Genomic DNA, 25,087 nt, shown 5'->3' with positions numbered 1-25,087 from the left:
TTGATCATGGCTTTCAGAGAGTTCAATAATTTTTAAATTCTCTCTCCTGGATCTATTTTCCAGGTCAGTTGTTTTTCCAATGAGATATTTCACATTGTTTTCTATTTTTTCATTCTTCTGGTTTTGTTTTACAGTGTCTCAGTTTCTCATAAAGTCACTAGCTTCCAATTGCTCCATTCTAATTTTTAAGGAAGTATTTTCTTCAATAAGATTTTGGACTTCCTTTTCCATTTGGCCAATTTTGCTTTTTAAGGCATTCTTCTCCTCATTGGCTTTTTGGACCTCTTTTGCCATTTGGGTTAGGCTATTTTTTAAGGTGTTATTTTCTTCAGTATTTTTTTTTGGGTCTCCTTTAGCAAGCTGTTGACTTGTTTTTCATGATTTTCTTGCATCACCATCATTTCTCTTCCCAGTTTTTTGTCTACTTCTCTTACTTGCTTCATAAAATCCTTTTCTGAGCTCTTCCATGGCCTGGGATCAATTCACATTTTTCGTGGAGGCTTTGGATGTAGGATCTTGACTTTGTTGTCTTCTTCTGGTTGTATGTTTTGATCTTCTTTGTCACCAAAGAAAGATTCTATGGTCTGACTTTTGGTGCAGTTTCCTCATGATCCCAGCCAGTTTAAAACTTGAGTTTTAAACTCTTTGTTAAGGTAGGGATCTACTTCCAGTGTGGAGAATGTTCTGTCCCAAGCTTCGGGGGTTTTGTGCAGCTGTTTTCAGAGATACTTCTAGGGATCTGTAAATTTTCAGTTCTTCCAAGGTGGTATAATAAGGGGTGAGGTATTTACTCCTTTCCTGGCCTGTGCTCTGGTTTGGGAGTAACTATGAGCATTGTTTTCTGCTTTGGAACTGTGAGGAGGATTTCCTCTCCACCACCACCATAAGCTCCACCATGCCAGCACTCCTCCTCTCCCCAGGACCGCCACCCAGAACTTCGATCCAGATCCAAGCACAAGGCAAAGCAAGAGAATCCCGCCTCAGCACCAGCAAAAAGATCCCTGCAAGCCCCCTCTGATCAGTCACTCGATTCCCTCTCAGTCCATGGCTGGAAGCTCCAGAAGCAGCCGCCACCCTGGGGCCATGCGCAGGGACTGGGGCTGGGACCGAGCTTCTCTCTCACTGGGGTCACAGACTTTTCCTACTGACCTTATAAGTTGTCTTTGGCGTTCTTTGGTTGAGAAGTGTGGAAACCGCCACAGATGTCTGTGATTCAGTCCTCTGAGGTCTGCTCCAGGTTCACTGAAGTCTGTTTTGCCTGCACACCCACACCAAACTGCGTCCCTCTCCTCCCTCTCCCCTTTATTTAGAGCCATTTTTTATAGGTATTTGGAGGGGTTTGGGGGAGAGCTCAAGCCAGTCACTGCTTTTACTCTACCATCTTGGCTCTGCCCCATGATGTGATTTTTTATATCTAGGTATTGTATCCATTTAGAGTTTACCTTTGTACATGGTGGGAAGTATGGGTCTAAACTTCATTTCTGCCAGATTGCTTTCCAATTTTTCCACTTGTGAGTCCTTATCCCAATACTCTGAGTCTTTGGGTTTATTTAACACTAATCTGCGATGCTCTTTTGCTCTAGATCTTGGACCTTATCTGTCCTACTGACAAGCTTTTCTATTTTTTAACCAGTACAAAATAGTTTTGATAATTCCTACTTTGTGAATATAGTATTAGATCTGGGGCTATTAGGCTTCCTTCCTTCCCACTTTTTTTTTCTCATTTCCTTTGATATTCTTCACCTTTTGTTTCACTACATGATTTTTGTTAAACCTCTTGCGCTTTATACCAACATTTGAGATATACTCAAATCTAACCTGGACCAGCACTTTAAGACATGTTCAGTAAAGTGTGAGATTTAGCTTTCCATAAAATCAATTGTACAGAAGACAGAAAGTTCAACTTCAAAGCAGTCAATAGCAGTATCTGAGCTGAAACAGCAAATGGCTGGGTCTGGTAATTTCACTTTCAAAACACAACAGTCTGCCTCATTCACAAACACTATGAAACACGTTAAGGGCCCATGCATACCCGCCCCCATCAAAACTACCAGGGGATCCGAAGTAACACATTGGTAGTCTTACATCAATGAAGAAGTCCAGTGATTTTACTTACCCTGAGATAGTTCATGAGGTCCCTCAAGGCCGGGATCTTATTCTGTTCCAGCATTGACTTCAGGGATGTGATAATTGGAATAACATTTTCTATGAAATTCCTCTTCTGAACCTATAGTCATACAGTAACTATGTTTTAGATAACCTAAATTATAAACTTCTGAATGGCAGAACCTTTTCCCACAGTTTTTAATGTTGTTGATTTTTTTTCTTATCTCACAAACTTAGACAAGGTTGGGAAACAGAAATAAGATGGGTATTGTCCTCACTTTTTAAATAAGGAAACTATCAGAAAGAGGTAAAATGACTTCCTGAAAGTCCCACAGCATTTCAGAAAGAAACCTTGAGCCTCAGCTCTTGGCTCTACATACAGCCCGCTTAATCGAGTTTCTTTCCTATGAAATGAAACTAAAACAAGTTTCATGCCAGGTAGCTAAAAAGACATTTCATTTTGCTACTGGCAAAAGTGTCCTAAATATGAACTCTCAATGGTTAGGCTCTACAGTTTTAAAGTTCTTTGTATTTTCCAAAGCACCTAGCAGAGTGCTGGGTTTGCTATAAACATTTAATAAATATGCAATTTAATATTTCTTGATAGTTTATAACTCAGATTGGTTACTAACATCAAATTTTTTCTACACTTAAATTCTTAGAATTAAATATAGTTATAGTGGGAAAGCATTCAACCCAAATATGATTTCTCCTCTTTAATCTAAAGACGTTCCTGAGTCAGGATGATATGGTAAGAGGAGCACTGAACTAAGAGTCTAGAGACCCAAATCATCTAATCCCAAAGCTGTCACTAACTTATTACAGGCACACCTCATTTTACTGCACTTCACTTTATTGTGCTTCACAGATACTGGTATTTTTTTTTTTTTTTTTTTACAAACTGAAGGTTTGTGGCAACCCTGCTTTGAGTAAGTCTATCGATGCCATTTTTCAGACAGCACGTGCTCACATCATGTCTCTGCATCACATCTTGGCAATCCTTGCGATTTTTTGCAATTCCTGCAAATTTTCTTGCAATTCTTACAATATTTCAAAACTTTTCATTATTATTCTCTGTTATGATGACCTGTGATCAGTGATCTTTGATGTTCCCATTATAATTATTATGGGATGCCATAAACCATGGTTATATAAGATGGTGAACTTAATCAGTAAATGTGTGTGTTCTGACTGCTCCATGGACTAGTTGTTTCTCCATCTCTCTTCCCCTCCTCGAACCCCCCTAATCCCTGAGACACAACAATATTGAAGAATATTACATAAACTTAGTTGATAAAGCAGTAGCAAGGTTTGAGAGGACTGATTCCAATTCTGAAAGAAATTCTACTGTGGGTAAAATGCTATCAAACAGCATCACATGCTACAAAGAAATATTTCCTAAAATGAAGAGTCAATCGATGTGGCAAACTTCATTGTTGTCTTATTTTAAGAAATTGACACAGCCACTCAAACCTTCAGCAAACACTACCCTGATCAGTCAGCAGCCATCAACATCGAGGCAAGACCCTTCACCAGCAAAAAAGATGATGACTTGCTGAAGGCTCAGATGATCATTAGCATTTTTTAGCAATAAAGTATTTTAAATTAAGGCATGTATATTGTGTTTTTAGACATAATACTATTGCACACTTAATAGACAACAGTATAATGTAAACATAACTGTTACACCCACTGAGAAGCTTTACTGTGGTGGTCTGGAACCAAATCCACAACATCTCTGAGGTATGCCTGTATATGACACTTGGTATGTCACTTAACTTCTTGAGCCTCTATTATAAAATGACGAGGTTGAATATGAAGATCTCTAAGGTCCTACATAGCTCCAGTTCTCTATGATTCTTGTTGAATTCTCCTCTGAAGCTATTTCATGTCCTTGCATATATATCATTAATTTTAAAAGGGCCTTCAGTATCCAAGAAATAGGATGAATTTTGGCTCCATTTTATAAAATGGGCAAGGGACACAGAGAATAAGTAATTTGGCAAGACAGAACTTAACAGGTGGAAAAATTAGGACTAGTCCCAAGAGTTTTTACTGTTTTTTAAATTATATGCAATGTGCATTCCTATGGTTATATATTACAAGAGAAGATATGGTACACTCACTTGTGAAATTAATTTTTTCTGTGCTTCCTGCAAGACTACATTAGCCATGGCCAGTTCATCATCATCTATCTGGAGGTCTTTATCTGGTTTGGATCTCATTGCCAACAGTTTGATCTCCTTTGAACTCAGAACTTCAAATGTATCTGAAAGGAGTTCATTGGCTTCCATATCCAGGGGCAGAACGCCGTCCACAAAGCAAGCTGGGAGAGAGCACAAAAGATCAGATTTCTAGAAACACTTTAAAACCACAGACAGAATATAATGCTATAGCCCTCAGAGGGCCCATCTGGGGAGGCCAGGAGGAGTGAAATGGGAAATAGTGGATGCTAGGAAGAAAAACAAAAAAGCAAGGGTCTTCTTGCAGCAGGAGGCTCATATTTGCTACAGACCTGCTGAGTCCACTATCAGTATAGCTTTTTATTTTTAAATATCCATTCTGTTCCAAAAATGCCAGGCATACCCAAAACATTCAGGCTGATTTTTGAAGTAATGTTGAATCTCTGCTCATCTGTAAAGTGCTCTAGTAGAAACTTGTAGATCCACATGCGTTTCTCTTTGTTATTCTTTCCCTTCAATGAAAAGAGCTGTTTTTCTCTATGACAAAAACAGAACTTCAATATGTGCACATAAAAACAGATCTTTACAATGTTTTAAGTCCAACTTAAACCCTATAAACTTAATGCACAAATACACTGATGGGATACCATTACAGGCATTTCCTTTAGAAATATGGTGTCAAAGTATATTCTTACACCTCCTACCACTTCAAGTAAATTTAAATGTTTAAAAAAAAAAAAGGCCTGGCTTTAAGTCTAATTAATTACTCTGTAGAAAACAGCTGAACATATACCCCAAATCCTATAATTTGAGAAAGAAGTAACTCTGGATTTACTGACCTCTCTGATTGGGGGAATTTGTTGTATTTCTCATGCTTCTCATAACTATTGAAGTGGAAAATGCACTCAATGAAATGCTGGAAGAACATGCCAGGGTTTCTCTTCAATAACAGGTGAACCAGGCAGAATTCTCCAAAACTGCAAAGAGAGGGGAACCAAACAGAAAGGATCCATTTACTACTTGAAAACAACCACCTAAGACACATCAATGATTCTGCAAGACACATGGAGAGTATGACTGCAAAGAATAACTATACTTTCACCCAATAAATACTTCCCCAATACACAGTGTTGACCTCTTATCAAGTGAAGCATTGTTGTCTTCAAAGGAATGAATGAATGAACAAAAAAGCATTTATTGAGCACCTGCCATTGGCAATGCACTGTGCTAAATTCTGGGATTGAAATAGAAAGGCTAGCTGGTCCTTGCTCTCAAGGAGTTCACATTCTCAGCTGGGGTGGGATGCGAGGGTGGAGAGAATAGGCACAGATAGGAGGTTTCAACTGCAAGTCAGACAGAAGGGCTCTGTGTTACTTAGGATCTCTACTGGTAGAACCATTTTGTGCATTTTCTGATACGGAACCATTTGGTGGTGAAGACTTTTCTAGTCCTCAGCAGCTGCAGCTGTTCCAGTCAAGCCATATCTCCACAAGGGCTGGTCCCATGACAGCTGCAAAGGCTGAGCTGCAAGCTGGGCTGGTGGTTTGAGGGGCACTGCTATTCTACAGTGCTTTGATGACTGGAGTTATGGACTCTCTCCACTGGGGCCTGCCTGGCAGGAGGAGGTGGCCAGGTTGGCTTGATTCCTCCCCTGCAGGTGCCTTGTGGCTTCAGCAAGGCTAGCCTGTCTGCCCTGAGAGGAGGTGGTGGTTGAGGGAGTTTAAAGACCTGTCTGGTACATGCTGCATCCTGTCTGTCCCTAAGGGTTCCTTGCTGCTTCAGATCAAAAGGAAGATACAAATTTAGCTCATTTTGCCTGTCTCTCAACAACTTCCCTTTTTGGCAATCAAGGTCAGAGTGAAGACTTTCCCTGCCAGATTGCCTTCCAAATTTTTAACAGCCTATTATTTGTTATTCAGCCACACTTCAAAAAACGAAAAACCCCAAAAAACAAAAACAAACAAAAAACCCACTTCAATAAGCAGAAGCTGCTTGTCATTATAGCTGTTAAAATTATAATGATGACCTGAGTCAGAAAACCTGGACCATTTCCCCTCCATTTTGAGCTTAATATCCATAACAATGTGAATCAAGAAAATAATTCAAAGAAAACTCGTTGCAGGAATCTTTGAAAGATTACAGATTAGCTATATTAGTTCTTCATTCTTGATATTCTTTTTCCAAATAATGATCTACTCACAAGCAAATTGAATTTGAGCCAGTAGGATCAGCAATCATCTCTCACAGAAGCATTGCATATATTGGGCTTCCTCACAAAATTGAAAGAAAAAAATGGGTGGGGGGGAAGAGGGACAGAATTTGGAACCCAAAATTTAAAAACAAAGAATGCTTAAAATTAATTAATTAAAAATAAAAGAAGAGTGGTGCTGGTTATAATCCTCTCCTCCTTTATCTCCCCTTGACGGTGGTTAGGTCAAACTGGAGTAGGATAATCTCTCTCAATTTCTGGTTATAAAGCCTTAAAGTGGCAAGAATGCTAACATTATTTGTGCATGTACATTTTAAAGTCCATATCGATACCTCATGTTCCACTCTACTGTTCAATATGATCAGCTGATATTCTGGATAACCTTCCTTTGAGACTCTACACCCTCTAGAACAAAAGTGTCAAGTATACAGCCTGCAGGCCACAACATCCCCAAGTGAGACCCCAACCAGACCAAAAGGTAACTGGGAAATATTTAACTAAATAAATACAATTATAATGAAACATAGATAATATTATATTTTAAAACTAAGTCAATATGTGGTCTACAGGAATCCTCACGTACAGATTAGTGGTCCCTATTTCTATTTGAGTTTGACACCACTGCTCTAGAAAGGTACCTAGAACCACTGGATTTATTGCTGTCCCTTGAATGGCATCATATGTCAGGGTCAATGTACAGTATGTCTGACTGTGGGTGATCAGGCCAATACAAGCTTGGAAGGCTCTGCCATAGCTCAGGCACAAACAGTCTATATGAACATTTGGAATAGAAATGTCTCCCAGTTTGCACATCTCCCCTTTCTTTAAAGCTACTACAATTCTGCTTTGCTCACAGAGCACAAAATGTTTTCTTTGATGAGGGCCCACTGGATTAGTAGGGGTAGTTCCTATGTCTAAGTCCCAACATAAATACAGTATTCTGGGAGCCTCTTCCACCTACCAGTATATGTCAAAACAGAAAATTTCACTAGCATACAGTTAAGACACTGGCATTAGTCCATCTACCTTGTCTGAATTAATATATAACTTTCATTTCAGAGGTATAAATGAAATTTCCACATAGAATTCAAAAGGTTTACACTCTCAACTGTCGATGTTAATTTAATGGAGGGAGAGCAAAGGCATGGTCAATCCAAAAATAAATTATATTTGGCTTCTGGAAATTTAACTTCCTAATGTTTTCCCCTTAGACTAATGGTAAAATCAGTTTACATTCTTTGTATACATAATCAGTAGTGTGGAGGTGTGGCTCAAAAACACACTGGAAACCTGAATAGATGAAAAAAAATACGGAACAGGTAATTTTATATATATGTAACCAAGAGCTGACTATTCACCTAAAAGACAAGAAGCAACTCTTTAGGGAGCTTGGGAGGCCAAGAATGTAATCCTATTGAAATGAAGGGAAATCCTTGGGGAAAAAAAAAAATCAAAGCCAATATGCAACAGTGGTTTACTGCAATGATAGCTAGCCAGTAGATCCTAGATAAAATATGCTGTCCATAACCAGCTCTGTATGGCAATCAATCAGTCAAATGACAAGCATTTATAAAGTGCCTACCAGGTGTCATCCATTGTGCTGGGGGCTAGGTACACAAAGACAGAAATCAAATAGCTCTCTGCCCTCACAGGATTTAGATTCTGTTGGGAGACAACATGTATATAAATAAATGTATGTAAAATAAATACAAGGTAAATTTCTTGAGGGGAGGGCACTGGGAGCTGGAGGTTGAGGAAAATAGGAAAGATATTGCTTAAGCAGGGTTTTGAAGGAAAGGACTCTGAGAAGTGGAAGTAAGATTGGAATGCAATCTAGGTATGTGGGACAGCCAGTACAAAGGCAGGGAGTATTGTGTAAGTCAACAATAAGGTGTATTGTGTAAGTCAACAATAAGGAAGCCAGTTTAGCTATACCATAGAGTAAGAGAAAGAAAGTAATATATTGTTTGGAAAGGTAGATTAGGGCCAGGTTGTAAGGGCTTTAAATGACAGACATAGGCACTTATATTTGATCCTAGAGGCAAAAGGGAGGAATTTATTAAGCAAGAAAGTGACAGGCAGACCTGTGCTTTATCAAATGAGATAATATTTGTAAAGCAGTGAGCACAGTGCCTGGCACACAGTAGACAGCTTTACTATTTTTTAAAATATAACTTTGGTATCTGTGTAGAGGATGGATTCACACAGAGAGAGCCCTGAGTCTTGGAGGCCAATTGGAAGGTTATTGCAACAGTTCAGGTGACACTAAACTGGGGTGATGGCTACATGAGCAGAGAAAAAAAGATATTTATGAAGGTAGAACAAGATTAGGCAAATTACTTACTGGATTTATGGTGTGAGGGATGGTGAGGAACCAAGGATAATGCTAAGGTTGTGAGCCTGGGGACCCTCAAACGAAACAGTGAAGTTTTGGCAGAGAAGAGTTGGATTCCTAAAGACAGATGTTCCTCATCAAGTAGTTAAAGATGATTGATAAAGCTGAGATAGACAAAGTCTTAGGTCTTGATGAGGTTTCATCAAAAAGTCCTCATATACAATTCACTGAGCTGTAATGTTTTATTATTGTCTAATTTGTCATGTCTAATTTGTCATGTTCTAACAATATTTGCTTTCCCGCCAAATAACAGTGGCTGGGTTGGACCACTATTAAACACAGAAGGACAGGAAATCTACTCTTGAAATTTAAAGTAACTTATATCAATTACTATTGGTTCTCAGCATCATATACACTATTTCCAAAAGAAGGGTCCTTACTCAGGTCGCTGCTTGGAATGTCAAATGTTGATCTATTCATACACAAAGTCAAGAGAATAAGTAGGTATCAGGAGGCTTTCATACAACCTACAAATCTATTCCCTAGTGAGTAGTTCATTTAAAAGGACATCAAAATAAATAAAACTAACAACATTAATTGTTACAGAAAATTCAGGTCTAAAATGAAAGCTGAATCAGTCAAGCACCTCAATATGAGTTTCTAGGAGCTACAGGTGGTGTGTGCCATCCATTCTTGATCTCTGTCACTATACAGGTTGGCTTTTTAAAGGCTCAAGTTCCAACTTGGACTAAACTTTCAAAACCTGATACTACAACAAAGGAAAGGGGGGTATTGATTAATCATATTGTCTTTTTCAGATGAAGTTTTTCAAAATAATCTTTTTGCTTAGCAGGTGACTAGATTATTAAATATAAATTGTCCTATAATAAAATTCAATAGGTTAGCAAAGCAATTAATATGGACAGAAAAAAAAATAGAAACTCCACTTATCTGCAGACCCTAGAAGATCCAGAGTTACTTTATCCTATAGAGGACAGAAGTAGTTAAACCTAAGCAACGAGTATCATTCTGCTGAAGACATAAATCTTGATTTCTAATAGTCTAAGAAGGCCAGAAAGAGACCTCTTATTTTCATTTTTAGATTTAGGAAGAGGTAGCAAAATCTAACTTAGTTTACACTTCCTCCCAGGCCAAATTCTGTATGCCAGACTAAAGTAGAAATCTGCTAAGTAAGTCCTCCCTGGAAATCGGCGATTTGTTCCTTTACGAACTGTGAATACGGTACTGCAATGGTACCACCTAGTGGACTCAAGGGAAACTATCTCAGCATTTCATATTTAAGAATACATTGCAGAAGGTCAATTTAACATGAGACCAGCTACAACTACCAAGCAAACTTATACGTTCCCAGAGCCTAAAGAAGTTATTCTGGTTTCAAAATAAATTCATTCCTTTGCCAATACTGCCTGTTACCTCACTGTGAAATCTTCATAAGCAAATGGCTTTATGGAAGGCCTTGAGTATTGTTGTGCAGTCGTGTCTGACTCTTTATGACCCCATGGACCATACGTCCATGGGATTTTACTGGCAAAGATATTGGAGTGATTTGCCATTTCCTTTTCCAGTGGTTAAGGGAAACAGAGATTAAGTGACTTGGACGGGTCACACAGCTTAGTAGGTGAGGCCAGATTTGAACTCAGGATTTCGTGACTCTAGGCCCAGTGCTCTATCCACTGAGCTGTCTAGCTGCCTCCTACCTTGAGTATATTTAAGGCAAATCAAAAAATGTTTTTTAGGCTAGGGAAAGGAGAACATATTGACTTATAAAGCTGACTGCTCTTTTAGGAGATAGGAAAAGCATGGTTTCATAGTCAAACTAGATTTTGAACAGAATTTCAGAATGTGGGAGGCTGAACTTGGAGATGGATAGCTTGTTAGCAAGGGAAATAGGACAGTGGAAGAAGGGAGGAAAAGCTACTCTTTCTGGTTGGGGTTTTTTTTTTTAACTTTTCCCTACTCCCCCAAATTCCTTTCTGTATCATAATCCCCCTCCTCCATAACAGATTCACAGCATGTTTTAGGTACCAATATTCTTTTATGTGCAAATGACCTGTCCACCATTTAGAAAAGTCAGGGAATTTGTATTTGTGGCTAAAAAACATTTTTTCCCCTCTGTTCATTATTAGAAAATATTATTAAGTACCTCTAATTATGCTTGGGATGATGTTAGACATCATGCTGAGAGCTACAAAGACCTGGTCTCTGTATTAGAAGTGTAATTTATTTAATGGTAGTGATACATAACTAACATGGTCTACCTCCCAGTTTTCCAAAAAAGGAAAATTCACAATTAATCAGTCATAAATATTTATTAAGCACCTATGTGCCACTACTATACTAAGCACTGAACATACAAAGAAAAACAAAAAATAGTCCCTGATCTCAAGGAGCTCCCAATAATAAAGGGGGAAACAACAAACAACTGTGTACAAACAAGCTATACATAGGATAAATAAAAAATAATTAACAAAGGCAAGGTACTAGAATTAAGAGGGACTAGGAAATGCATCCTGCAGAAGGCGATTTTAGCTAGGACTTGAAGGAAGCCAAAGAAGCCCGGAGACAGAGATGAGGAGGAAGAGCATTCCAGTCATGCGGGACAGCCAGAGAAAATGCCTGGAGCCTGGAGATGGAGTGTCTTGTTCACAGAACAGGAAGGAGGCCGCTGTCACTGGAGCAAACAGTACATGGAGGGGTAGAAGGTATAATAAGATTGGAAAGGTGGCAGGGAAGGGAGCCCTAGTTTCTGAAGGATTTTGCACGCTAACCACCAGATTCTGTAATTGATCCTGGAGGCAAGAAGGGAGCTACTAGAGCTTACTGAGTAGGGAAGTGCCACGGTTGGACCTGAACTTTAGGAAAATCACTTTGATGGCTGAATGGAGGACGGACTGGAGTGGGAAGAGACTATTCCCACAGACAGGAATTCTCCAACAGGTCACTGCAATAGTTCAGGAGCAATTAAATGAAGAATCATCACACCAGGATAATGGCAGTTATCAGAAGGGTGAAGAGGGCATAAATGAGAGATGTTAAAACATAAAATTGACAGCCTTTGGCAATAGACTTTGTATGAGCAGTGAGAAAGAGTGAGGAGATGAAGATGACATGTAGGTTGTGAGGCTGGGGGACTGGGAGAATGGTGGTGACAATAGGGAACTTCAGAAGGGGGAAGGGTTTAGGGGTAAAAATAATGAGCTCAGTTTGGGACATGTTGAGTTTAAGATGCTTACAGGACATCAAGTTTGAGATGTCTAATAAGCAATTGGAGATGGAAGGCTGGAGGTCAGCAGAGAGGTCTGGTTATATAAGTAGATTTAAGAATCAAGATAAGAGATGATAATTGAATCAATCCATGGGGGTTAATGAGATCACCAAGGGAAAGAGTTAAGAAAGGAACAAGAAGACAACCCAGGACAAACTGAGAAACATCCAGGCTTAGCAGGAATAACCTGGATGAAAATCCAGCAAAGGAGACTGAATAGGAACAGTCAGACTAGTAGGAGAAAAACTAGGAGAAAGTTGTACCTTGAAAATCTAGAAAGAAAAGAGTATCAAGAACAAAAGGGTGATTGACAGTGTTAAAGGCTGCAGATAGGTCAAGAAGGACGAGGACTGAGAAAAGAAACTGGATTTGGTAATTAGAAAATCATTGGTAATTTTGGAGAGAGCTGTTTCTGTTGAATAATGAGGTCAGAAGACATTACAGAAATTTAAGAAGAGAACGTGAAGGTACCTTGCAGACACCCTTCTCGAGGAGTTTGGTCAAAAAGGGCTAGAGAGATAGGAACAAGAGCTAGTTGGGATGGATGGATTACATGAGGGCTTTCTAAAAATTTAGGAGATACGGGCATGTTTGTAGGTAGTAGGGAAGGAACCAGTAGAAAGGGAGAGACTAAAGACAAATGAGAGTGGAGATGCCAGAGGAGGGCAATCTGCTGGGTAAGACAGGAAAAAATGGGATCACTTGTGCATGTACAGGGGTTGGCCTTGGTAAGGGGAAAGGCCACCTCTTCATGTGAAATGAGGTGAAAAAAGGAGAGAGGAGAGAAGGCATCTGCTGATGTGAGATAAGGAGGAACTCTCAGTAAAAGGCCTCAATTTTTTTAATAAAACATGAAGCAAGGTTCTCAGATGAGAGGGAAGGGGGAGGAGCCATGGGAAGCTGTATAAAAATGTTTGGAAGAGCTGCTGTGGTGAGTGGGATAGTGAATTAATTTTCGGTTGTTCAGTCATGTGATCTTTGTGATCCCATTTGGTATTTTCTTGGCAAAGATATTAGAGTGGTTTGCTGTTCCCTTCTCCAGCTTATTTTACAGATGAAGAACTAAGGCAAACAGGGTTAAGTGACTTGCTGAGGGTCACACAGCTAGGCAATGTCTCAGGCCAGATATGAACTCAGGAAGATGTCTTCCTGACTCCAGGCCTGGCACTCTATCCACTGAGCCACCTAGCTGCCTGAGTTAAAGAGGTGTGAAAGAACTGCCGAGCAGCAGTTAGGACCCAGTTGAGGTTATGTAACATAAATTTATACTAAGCCCAGTCAAAATAGTCGCATTATTTTCTCCACCTTTGTTCAGCAACACATGTGTAGGACCAAAGGCAGCAGACAGCAGGAGTGATCCAAGGCTAAGGTTTGGCAGGGTACATGTGGCAATATAAAAGAGCCAGAGACTCAAGAGAAGAAAACAGTGTAGAGTTCAACTGGTTCACCAAGGAGTCAAGATAGGGAAAGTAGGAGAGTGCAGCTAGTACAAAAGAGAGAACTGAGGTGCCAATGGTCTGGAGGTCAACCATGTAGACAAAGGGTAAGATTTAGTATTGGAAGGCAGAGGGAAAGAGATAATGCCAAAAGACTGTGATTAGATAGGGAAATTTCGGAGTTCATGAATATGGAAGTGTTACATATGTGGGTGATGGCAAGATCAAAGGTATGACCATGTTTGTATGTGGCTAAGGTGAGATAGAAGAATAGGTCATAGAAAATGAGTAAGTTAAAGGACTAGGAAGTTATGGTGTTTGAGGGATTATCAACATGTATATTGAAGTCTCCTAGTATGGGAGCAGGAGTTGCAGAGGAGAAAAGTACTGTGAGCCAGGTACTGAACTCACTGAGGAAGGAGAATGTAGACCACTCCTGAACTCTGCAGACAACAGCTACCCAGATTCTTATTGGGTGATGGATAAGAATGAATAAACCTCAAAGGAGTAAAGATTACTGAGTGACAGAGGTAGGCAGAGAACCTGGAAGTGGCCATGGGGAGCAAGAAGTATTCCAACTCCCCCAACCCAACCAGTGAACTGAGGAGAATAGTGAGGGTGAGTACAGGAAAGGGTGGCCAGAGAGTCTCTGGGATCACAGGAGGGAGACAAGACTCAGTGAGAGTCAGAAGACGGAAGGAATGGGAAAGAAAAAGATGCAAGCAAGTTTGGAGTAGTCCTCTGTATTCCAGAGGACACAGTGGAAGGAGTGGGTGGCACTGGGGTGGGAAATGGAGGAGGTAAGGGAGGAATGCTTGACTTTATATTTATGGCTTTAGAGAATGTGAACTAGACCATTAACCTTTTATTACTGTTTTGTTACATATGAAATGTTCTCTTAAAAAATATGCAATGGAAACTAAAGTCCTTCTACAGAGAGCATAGAGGAAAATATTTGAAACCATATTTAGAACCAGAGAGACCCATTATTATAAGCTATTTATAGTTAATGAACTCCTTAAAGACCTTTTCCCAATAGTGGTTGCTTTTGCCATGGCATTCAACATGCCCTTTTCCAATTTCAGACTTGCTATAAAAAATTATTCATACAACACAATCCAGTGGTTGCATGTTCTGTCACAGATCATTTCTCACCCCCTTGAAAATAAATTTCAAAGGAAATCTATTACAGAAGGATAGAATTTAACAATTGGCAAAGTACCGTGTTTTCTTTTCTTTCCGAGCTCCCCTATCTGAGTGTCTCACCTTGTAAGACTCATTTCCATGTAATCTTGTGACTTGTCAAATGGTTCAAAATCAGAAACAGATAGGAAGCTATCAGTGGAAATGGTTTTAAAGAAAGATCAATTGCCATCTGCTTGATGCTGTACCTTAGAGGAAGCTGGTGACTCAACGGAGAAAGCACTAGGCCTAGAGTCAGAAGACCTGAATTCAAATTCAGCTCTGTGACCCTGGGCAAACCACTTAACCTTTGTTTACCTCAATTTCTTAAACTGTAAAATGGGCAGCTAGGTGGAGAGGGTGCCAGGCCTGGAGTGGGGAAGACTCATCTTCCTGAATTCAAATCTGGCCTCAGATACTTCCTAGCTATGTGACCCTGGGCAAGTCACATAACCCTGTTTGCCTCCATTCCTCATCCATAAAATAAGCTAGAGAAAGAAATGGCAAACCACTCTGATATCTTTGCCAAGAAAATCCCAAATAGAGTAATGAAGAGTTTGACACAAGAGTTTGAAAAACAACTAAACAACAAAATGGGGATAATAATAGCGCCTGCCTTGAAGGATAGTTGTGAAGATGAAATGAGATAATATTTGTTTGTTTTTTTAAAAGCTCTTAGCACAGTGTCTGGCACATAGTAGGTGCTATATAAATGCTTATACCTTCACCAAGGACTACTGAGGCCTTTCTATCTAACTTGGAGCTGAAACCTCCTATATGTGTTGTTTCCCTCATTCAAAAGTGAACTCCGTGAAAGTAGATTCTACCTCTGCTTTGCTATTACCATCTCTAGTGCTTTGCATACAGTAAGTGCTTAATAAATGCATCCATTCATTCATATGCTCTGATACACACAGTGCTTCACTCCAGCTCTTAAGATTCCTCTCTTTACACATCAGCTCTATATGATAAAGCCTATGTTTTTTGAAACTCAAGAATCTCTCACAAATGATTAGACTTCGTGGTCAACAAAACTAAGTTAGGAGCCAATTGCTACTCCTCTATAAATTCGAACTCAACCAGGGCACATTTTCTTATTAGAACTCTTAAGTAGGGTTACAAAGCATAGTTAATGCTAAGACAATCATGTGCTGCTCAATGTGATTAACATTTATAAAAAGACTGCCTGAATGATGTTCAAAGCTCACCACTGCTTTCACAAATTTTCTAATTTTATTTGATTTACTGATGCTGAATTCTAAACTAATTAGGCAGAAAAGAGATCATAAATATTCAGTTAAGTAATCTGACATACCAAAATTTTGGTAAAAGATATCATACCTGGAAATGTCTGGATGCTGATCCACAAGAGAACTTACAAACCTAAAGAACAGCGACCCCTTCCATTTCACAAATTCTTCCTAGGGGAAAACGGAGAACAGAGCATTTCAAGATTGGCTAAATACATAGATCTTGAGTGGATTAGTCACCTGGCCACCTAAAGCAACTTTCCCCTGCTTAATGTCAGGTATTCCCCTACTTACCAGATATTCATTTTTTTCTGTGGTTCATTAGTTCAATTGGTTAGACTTTGGTTTTCATGATATAAAAGTCAAGAATTCAGATGTCCCAAAAGCCAACCACAGGCTCATCTGTTTTGTTCTGTTCCATAGCCACATAATCTCTATCAACCATCTCAAAAACCATTCTCGTCAGGAAAGATTATTGTTGACAGTGTAGACAAATCAGTTCAAAACCTTCACTAGGATTAGTACAATGATTCAAAGTACATGCCTGACATAAGTCAGTAAGTCATGATGGGCTCTTAATAACTGCTTGTTGATTGATCTTGAAGGCAGAATGGAAAAATGGAAATGGAAAAGTGAATTTGGAATCAGAAGACCTTGGTTCAGCCGTACTGCTAGTGTTGTTGTTCAGTCATTTCAGTCACGTCCAACTCTTCGTGACCCCACTTGGGGTTTTCTTGGCAAAGATACTAGAGTGGTCTGCCATTTCCTTCTCCAGTTCATTTCATAGATGAAGAACTGAGGCAAACAGGGTTAAGTGACTTGCCCAGGGTCATAGAGTTGGTAAATGTCTGAAGCCAGATTTGAACTCAGGAGGATGAGTCTTCCTGACTTCAGGCCTGGCACTCTATCCACTGTGATACCTAGCTGCCCCCTACCTGGGTAACTTTGTGCAAATTACTTCATTACACTGGGACTGTTTTCCCAGCTTTAATCAGGGTGGGTGGGAACCAGATGCTTTCTAAGGTTACTTTCTGCTCTAAATCCTATTACCTTTCAGTTAAAGGGCTAGCATATAAGTTACTATAAATCCCAATACATTGGAAGAATACATAACTAAAATTAAGTTTCTACTTTTAAAGCCTAGCAACTCTTGTCCCCACCATAGTGGTCTAGACATATTTTTCATGTAAAAATAATCAAACCTCACATAACTCTAATATATCTGAGCCCAAAGCTGCAGACAAAGAATAGATAAACAAAAATGTGGAAAAGCTGTGCTCTCAACTAGAGGTGAGTCTGATTTTCTAAAGTCAGGTACAAAGCAGGACATTTTGCTTAAGTCCAACCAGAAGCACTTGTGATGAGCTCTTTGCTTAATCCTATCTAGATCTACCAACTAGCAACCACTGGGACCCTTTGTCCCAATGTCCTCAATAACTTCTGTTTCCATCTTACAGTTTTCTTCTCCACCCCAACTCCATTATCATTCTTGTTGACAGTATTCACAATGAATACCCTTTGAACACCCTGGCATCTCAGTTCATTAACCTCTCCCCAAACTTCTAGGAAATAAAGAATCTCAGAGACAGAATGGACCTCAGAGACCTGAGTCCAAGTCTACCTAAATAATAATAGTTAATAATAATAATAATACTAGGAGGCAGCTAGATGTCTCAGTGGATAGCCCGGAGTCAGGAAGATCTGAGTTCAAACCTGGCCTCAGACACTTACTAGCCATGTGTCCCTGGGCAATTCATTTAACCTCTGTTTGCCTTAATTCACCGGAGAAGGAAATGGTAAACCACTACAGTATCTTTGTCAAGAAAATCTCCTAGACAGTATAGTCCACGGAGTCACCAAGAATCAGACGCAACTGAACTAATCACATCAAACAGTAATAATACCTCACACGTAGTGCCTACTATGTGCCAGGCACTGTGCTAAATGCTTTACAATTATTCTCTCATTTGATCCTCCGAACAACCCTGTGATACAGGTGCTATTATTATTCCTATTTCACAGTTGAGGAAACTGAGACAGACAGCAGTTAAGTGACTTACCCAGGGTCACAAATCTTATAAGTGTCTAAAGTTGGATTTGAACTCAGGTCCTACTGATTCTAGGCACTCCATCTACTGCACCATCCAGCTGACTAAGGATTCTCTCTACAACATAATTAAGAAGAGGTTTCTATTCTATTTCTAGCACCTTACTGACTAAATAAGATAAGTGTTTTGCAAACTTTAAGGTATTATACAAATGCTAGTTATTATTTTTGTTGTTATTATTATGGCTATACTTTAGACCTACCATTGCTGAAAGAAGTTCCACCTCTATCATTTTAAATTTTGAAGTTTCCCCAACTCATCACAATTTTCTGTCCTCCCACTGACTCTTTTCACCACCATTTTGACCTCTGGGCCTTCAATCCCTCTTTGTTCTACTAATCCATCAACCTTGTTCTGGCTTCATTTCCTAACATTCAGTCTCGACTATTTCAATAAGGCACAGTCCTCCAGTCTGAAACCCCTCAAAACCTCACCCACCCCTGTCTTATTCTTCCACTAATCTCAACCTGCTAATCCTTAATCCTAGATTATCAACTGTTGAGGAATGTTATGGGGTCCCCTGAACTTGTCTTTTTGAGTTGCCGTGTTTTCCGGAAACACTGGACCTAGAGTATGAAGGAGGTCCTGAATGTGTCAAGGACAAAGACTTCCCTGAGCTGATGTGATGTGATGTTTGCATCAGAAGGTGGATTCCCTGTGTGTCCTTGGGAGTCAAGACAGGTGCCAGTCAGTCTACACTGCGCTGAGAAACTGCTTGTGCAGCTGGGACCCTTGTAGGTAAGCAGGCCATCCTATCTTCATGATCTAGAAGTTTCCAAGGGAAAAGAATGTGGCTTTTGCCATCACCTTCCTCCTGCCCTTCAGGAGGGGTTTTGTTCTTCTCTCACCTTTACTGTACGTTTTCCCTTCCCATGTCCTTGAGTTAGGTAGAGATTTCTGTTTTCTCCTCCTTCCTTTGTCCTACTGTCATAAATATGCAAACTTCTGTATGGATTGAGAGCTTTTTGGGTTCCACATGCATGTTCATTTCTCTTGTAATAAACCTAGTTTTCATGTAAGTTTTGTGAAGCTGTGATTGCCTGTTGATACAACTAATAAACATGCATTTATTAGGCACCTACTAGGAACTAAATACTGGGAATACAAACACAAAAATGACAAAGTCCTTGCCCTCAGGGAGCTTCTATTGTATCAGGGGAGACAACATATGTATATGCATGTCTATGAATATATTATGTATATAATGTATACACATACACACACACACACACACAAAATAAACACAAAGTAATTTGGGGAAGGAGGAGAATCACTAGCACATGGAAGGAATCACAAAAAGGCCTAACATAAAAGTTAGCACCTGAACTGAGCTTTGAAGGAAACTAGGGATTTTAAGAGGCAGAGGTGAGGAGACAGCTCATTACAGGCATGGAGGACAGCTTCTGCAAAGGTACAGACAAGAGATGAAATAATGAGTGTACAGAACAAAAAGACCATTAGTTTGGCTAACTGTGCGAAGGGAAGGCTGGAATATTTATACACATACACACAAATGCATGTATATTGTGTGTGTGTGTATATATACACGTCTGTTGTGTGTGTGTGTGTGTGTGTAACAAGGCTGGAAAGGTAAGTTGGAGCTAGGTTGTGAAGGCCTTTCCAGCAGAATCTTCTATTTGACCTAGGTAACAGGAAATCACTGGAGTACACTGAGTAGGGGAGTGATAGGCTCAGACCTGTGCTTTAGGAAAATCCCTACCATCTTTCTTTTCTGCTCCCAAGCTCCAAAGCAAATTAAGAAACTATGTTGTCTGAGTTAGCTACAAATTCATGCTATCTAATCAACCAGGTCCTCACCATAGCAGTTATTTAAAATCCTCTCCTCTTCTAAAGTCTCCAAACCTCTATCCACCAACCTTGATCTCAGCTGACCTCACCTCCATCTGTGGTGGCAATTTGTCTCTCCTTGTCTCACCTCCTCATATCAAACCATGATGGGCTCATCAAATTTGCAGAACACACAAAGCTGAGAGCAGTAGCTAACACACTAGATGACAGAATCAGGATTCAAAAGGATCTTGATAAGCTAGAACACTGGGCTGAATCTAATAAGATGAAATGCAACAAGGATAAATATAAAGTCTTGCACTTGCATACAAAAAAAATCAACTTTACAAGAAAGACAGCAACTGTTCCAAATAAGATATAGAGCTCTTTGTGAACCAATACCTCAATATGTCAGCATTCTGATGCGGCAGACAAAAAAGGCCGGTGTTATCTTGGGTTGCTTTAAGAGGGATAGTTTCCAGGAATAGGGAGGTGATGTCCCTTTGTACTCTGTCCTCTTCTTCAGACCTCATCTTCAGTATTTTGCTTAGTTAAGTAAGATAGTAATAAGTTGGAAAGTGTGCAGAAGAATGCAATTAGGATGGTGAAAGACCTTGAATTTATGATGTATGAAGACAACTGAAGAAACTGGGCAGCTTTACAGAGGTGAAAAGAAAACTCAGGGGGAGCACGATTGGCATGCTCAAATATTTCAAGGACTGATATGGAGAAGATGGATCAGACTTGTTCTGTATGGTCCAAGAGGGCAGAATCAGGGTGGAACAAGAGGTGGAAATTGCAAAGCAACAAATGTAAGCTAAATGTCAGGAAGCGCTTCCTCCCCATTAGAACCCTCCCAAAGTGGGATGGGCTGCCTGGAGAGGTGGTCAACCTTGGAAGACTTCAAGTAAAGCCTAGATGTCCACTTCTCAAACATGTCATAGTGCAGATTCCTTTTCTGTGTAGGTTAGACTAGAGAATTAGGTTCTTTTTTTGTAATTTGCTCATCTTCCCAGCCTATTTCTTGACTTTATGTAAAATAAAGTTGAACTCTGTTTACCTGGGGAATAAGGGGGTGGGGGCAGAGGGCATGCAGCATGGTCCCAAGCTTCAGGCTTTCTTTTCACAGTTTGGGGGGGGGGCCAGCTATCACTAAGTTTTCAATGCTTCCAAGGTGATGTGATCTGGGGAGAGGTATGGTCACTGCTCTCCTGGTCTGCATTCTGCTCCTTACCCAGGTAGGGGTCCTGTTCCTTTGCAACCACAAACAATAACACTTTTCATTCTGGAACTGCAACCAAGAACTCGGTAATGGGCAGTGGAGTTGCCAAATGACACCTGGTCCCCCACCTAGTGCTAGCACAGAAATCCCCTGTAATCTCTTTCTGACCAGTTGTCCAATCCCCTTACCATCTCTGGGCAGCAAGAGCTCCTAAAATTGCTGCTGATGCCATTGCTGCTGTCTCCAAGGCCCACAGCTCGGGTTGCGGCCATGTGGGCCAGTGTCCCCCACCCGCAATCCCTGCCAGTACCACAGATCTCTCCTTTTGATTTCCTAAGTTGTCTTAGGCTGGGAAAATGTCTCACCCTTACCTTTTGTTGGCTAAGCCACTCTAGAATTCAATTTGACATGTTACTTTAAAAGTTGTTTAAAATGTATGTCTAAGATTGTTATTAGTAATTGGGTAGTTCATAAGAAAGATTGGGGTAGATCCATGTATGATACGACTTTAAAAAGTAAAACCATTTAGGAACAGCTAAAAAGAGTAATTAGCTTATACAAATGGGGTGTGAGAGGAAGAACTGACACAAAGGAATTAGATGGGGGAGGAGGGCTGTTAGTTCTGGAAACCTACTTTCATCAGGAATGGGTTCAAGAGATGTATATATATATACATCTAGAAGAGTATCAAAGTCTTCTAAATTCAGAAAGAAATAAAATGCTAAGGGGATAGGAAGGGGGGAGAGGATATAAGGGCGAGATCTTTAGAGGGGAGGGTGAGGGAACAGGTCAGGGGGAGGTAGAAAAGGGCGTTTAGATTTATGGGAATGGGAGGATAAGAGAGAGATCCTTGAGGAGGGAGGGGGGAACTTAAGTAATAGGAGGGCAAGGTAGAGGGTAGAAGTAAAGGAGTCAGGAGAGATAGGAAATAATAGATATGTACAAATATAAGAACAAAGATCACTAGTAGAATTTGTTAGGGAAAGTATATGTTTATATATGTATGTGTATATATGTATATGTATCTCTCTCTCTCTCTAAATATATCCATGCTTAATTGTAACCTTCTGGGGGGGAGGGGAAAAAAGAACAAAGTAAAAAGTGCACAGCAGAGAAAAGAAAACATATAAGGAAGCAAAGAAAAGATGGGCACCTCTCAACACAATATGTGGTATTACATAGGCTTTCTATTATGTATTTAAGTTTTAGTACTTAAGTCTAAAATTAAAAAAAGATTTAAAAAAAAAGTTGTTTAGAGGGGAATGTTTGAGAGAGCTTGGTTTCCCTCTATTCCGCCATCTTGGCTCCTGCCCTGACCCCTTCTGAGCAACAGACAAAATCAAAATGGTGGAGGGGAACAGATAAGGAAACATACCTCACACTTCATGACAGAAGGGTAGGAGTCTACTAAGCTTTAGTGGCATATATATTGTCAGAAGGGGTCACTGTATCTGGTGTTTTTTGCTTAATTATTTTTATTACAAAGAGGAAGATTCAATATGGGGCTGGAAGATGGAAGAGAATCATTCCCCTTGGTCCATAACAAATGAATGTAATGAAAAGAAAAAGGTACCTCTTCCCTAACTCTGTCATTCTCTCAGTCTTATCCCTCCTCCCTTTCACAGCTAAATTTCTTTTAAAGGAGTCTGTACTCACTGGTTCTGTTTCATCAACCACTCACTCCTCAATGTCCCCTATCCCCTCCCCAGCTTTGGTCTCCTTCCACTTCACCACTCTCCTGAAACTGCTTACTCCAAAGTCACCAGGAATCTCCAAATAGTCAATCAATTAATAAGCATTTATTAAGTACCTACTATGTTTAGGCACTGTGCTAGGTGCTAGGGATACAAAAAAGAGACGAGACACTCTTTGTCCTTCAAGAAGCTACAATCTAATGGGGGAGACACCAAACAAATATGTGCAAAAAACGCTATATATAGATAAATAATAAGTAATTAACAGAAGGAAGGTACTAGAATTAAGAGGGATTGGGAAAGGCTCCCTGTAGAAGATGGGATTTTAATTGGGACTTGAAAGAAACTAGGGAAGGCAGTAGGCAGCAGTGAGGAGGGAAAGCATTCCCGGTACAAGAGACAGCTAGTAAAATTCCTGAAATCAAGGTGTGGATTATCTTGTTTGTGAAACAGCAATCCAGTGTCACTGGATTGAAGAGGACCTGGTGAAGAGTAAGGTGTAAGAATACGGGAAAAAAGGTAGGAGGGAGCGCAGTGCTAGGTTATGAAGGGCTTTGAATGTCAAATAGGATTTTTTATTTGATCCTAAAGGTAACAGAGAGCCTCTGGAGTTCACAGAGTAGGAGGGTGACATAGTCAGACCTGCACTTTAAGAAAATCACTTTGGTAGATGAGTGGAGGATGGACTGAAGTGGGAAGAGACTTGTGGCAGACAAACTCACCAGCAGGCTATTGCAATAGTCTTAAATGTGAGGTAATAGGGGCCTGCACCAGTGTGGTAGCGGTATCAGAGGAGAGAAGGGGACAGATTTGGAAGATGATGAAAAGTTAAATCGAAGGCTTCGCAAGAAAATGGATAAGAGGAGGTGAGAGTTAGTGAGGAACTGAGGATGACACCTAAGTTACTAGCCTGGGGGCTAGGAGGATGGTGGCGACCTTCACAGAAGCGGGGGGAACGAAGAGGGTGTTTAGGGGGAAAGTTCTGTTTTGGATACGTTAAGTTTAAGATGTCTACTGATGGTAGTTGAAGATGCCAAATAGCCAAATCCTAGTACCTTCCTATAGGACTTAGACTTTTTGAGGTTTCTACAGCTTTTGAAAATTGACTACCTCTGGGCTCCTATGACATGGCAAGTATTGATTAAATGTCTGCTTTGTGACAGGCACTATTCTAAGCACTGGAGATACCAAGACAAAACTGAAGCAGTCCTTGACCTCAGGTAATTTACTACATCCTTTGGAGGAGATAAAATGCCCTGAATTCTACCACTTGTTAGTATGTGTAGAAGCCATCTTTCACGACTAAAAGGTGCTCCCTCCACCTCTGCCTATTGCAACCCTCACATTTCCAGACACCCCCAGGTGAGGGATCTCTCCCTTGCCAAAATATCTAATGGCACTTTGTTTGGAACTTTCCTTGGCCTTTATTGAATTCTATCTTGTATTATTTTTATTCATATGCATTTCATGACTCTATGTTAAGACTGTCAGCTCCTTGAGGGTAGACACCGGTTTTTCACTGTTATATATCTGGTGCCTAACACTGCGTGCCTTGCACATAGAAGTTATTTGTGGCTTTAACTGCATAAACTCTACATACCTGCAAGAGGTTGGTCAGCAAAATAAGAGTCTGCTTTCGGATGAAAGGATCTGAGTCCTTCAGACACACGGAGATATTTGGAATGTATCTGTCCACCATAACTGTGTAGCGAATACACAGGTCACACAGAACGATAATCACGTTGTTACGGACGGCCACTTCCTCACACACCTCCAGCTCACGCACCAGGGCTGCAATGCACTTCTTTGCAAGATCTTCATGCTGTAAACATAATTTGCCTGTAATAGGAGAGAATTAATCATTAGTGACATGCTCTGTTTTATGCCTAAATCACCTGAGGCTTATTGTCTCTACGTTTTCATTTATTATAAGTCAATACAAACAAACCAACATGAAGCTAATAAAACAAGTGAAATCGCACAACAATAAAAACAGGACAAGGCAAGGTATCTTAAAAGACAGTAAATTCTAGAGATTTTATGAGAAGCATTCCTTGGAGAGTCAAAATCTAGTGAAACAATCTTCCTTTCTCTATTAGGCAATGTGTCAGCCTTATAAATAACATATACCTGAGAGGAACCACAAAACTTAACAGACGAGGCATTGAACTTGGAATCAGAAATACAAGGGTTTAATTTTCTTGGTGGTTGCTATTTATTTCCTCTATGCCCTAATTACTTGCATTCTTGTTCATTTGCTTCTTCTGCCTTGACAAACTCCATCTCCC

General features: G+C 40.0%; 1 protein-coding gene across 3 annotated transcripts in view; it reads right to left on the bottom strand.

Annotated features, from left to right (window-relative positions):
* Window positions 1-25,087, bottom strand: part of NCAPD3 (non-SMC condensin II complex subunit D3) — a 108,052-nt gene that overhangs the window by 24,703 nt on the left and 58,262 nt on the right. For all 3 annotated transcript variants that reach the window (XM_027877638.1, XM_027877637.1, XM_027877636.1), the window contains 6 exons: window positions 24,400-24,638; window positions 16,079-16,158; window positions 5,129-5,266; window positions 4,693-4,826; window positions 4,233-4,432; window positions 2,117-2,227 (listed from right to left, as the gene is read on the bottom strand). In XM_027877638.1, the coding sequence (XP_027733439.1) occupies window positions 2,117-2,227; window positions 4,233-4,432; window positions 4,693-4,826; window positions 5,129-5,266; window positions 16,079-16,158; window positions 24,400-24,638 (902 nt within the window). The remainder of the gene's footprint in view (window positions 1-2,116; window positions 2,228-4,232; window positions 4,433-4,692; window positions 4,827-5,128; window positions 5,267-16,078; window positions 16,159-24,399; window positions 24,639-25,087) is intronic.

The sequence above is a fragment of the Vombatus ursinus genome, unplaced genomic scaffold (genome assembly GCF_900497805.2).
Source record: "Vombatus ursinus unplaced genomic scaffold, bare-nosed wombat genome assembly UNPS02014813.1, whole genome shotgun sequence".
NCBI classification, from domain to species: Eukaryota; Metazoa; Chordata; class Mammalia; order Diprotodontia; family Vombatidae; genus Vombatus; species Vombatus ursinus.
The sequence above is the reverse complement of the archived record's forward strand: the minus strand, read 5'-3'. Positions and strand labels throughout refer to the sequence as shown.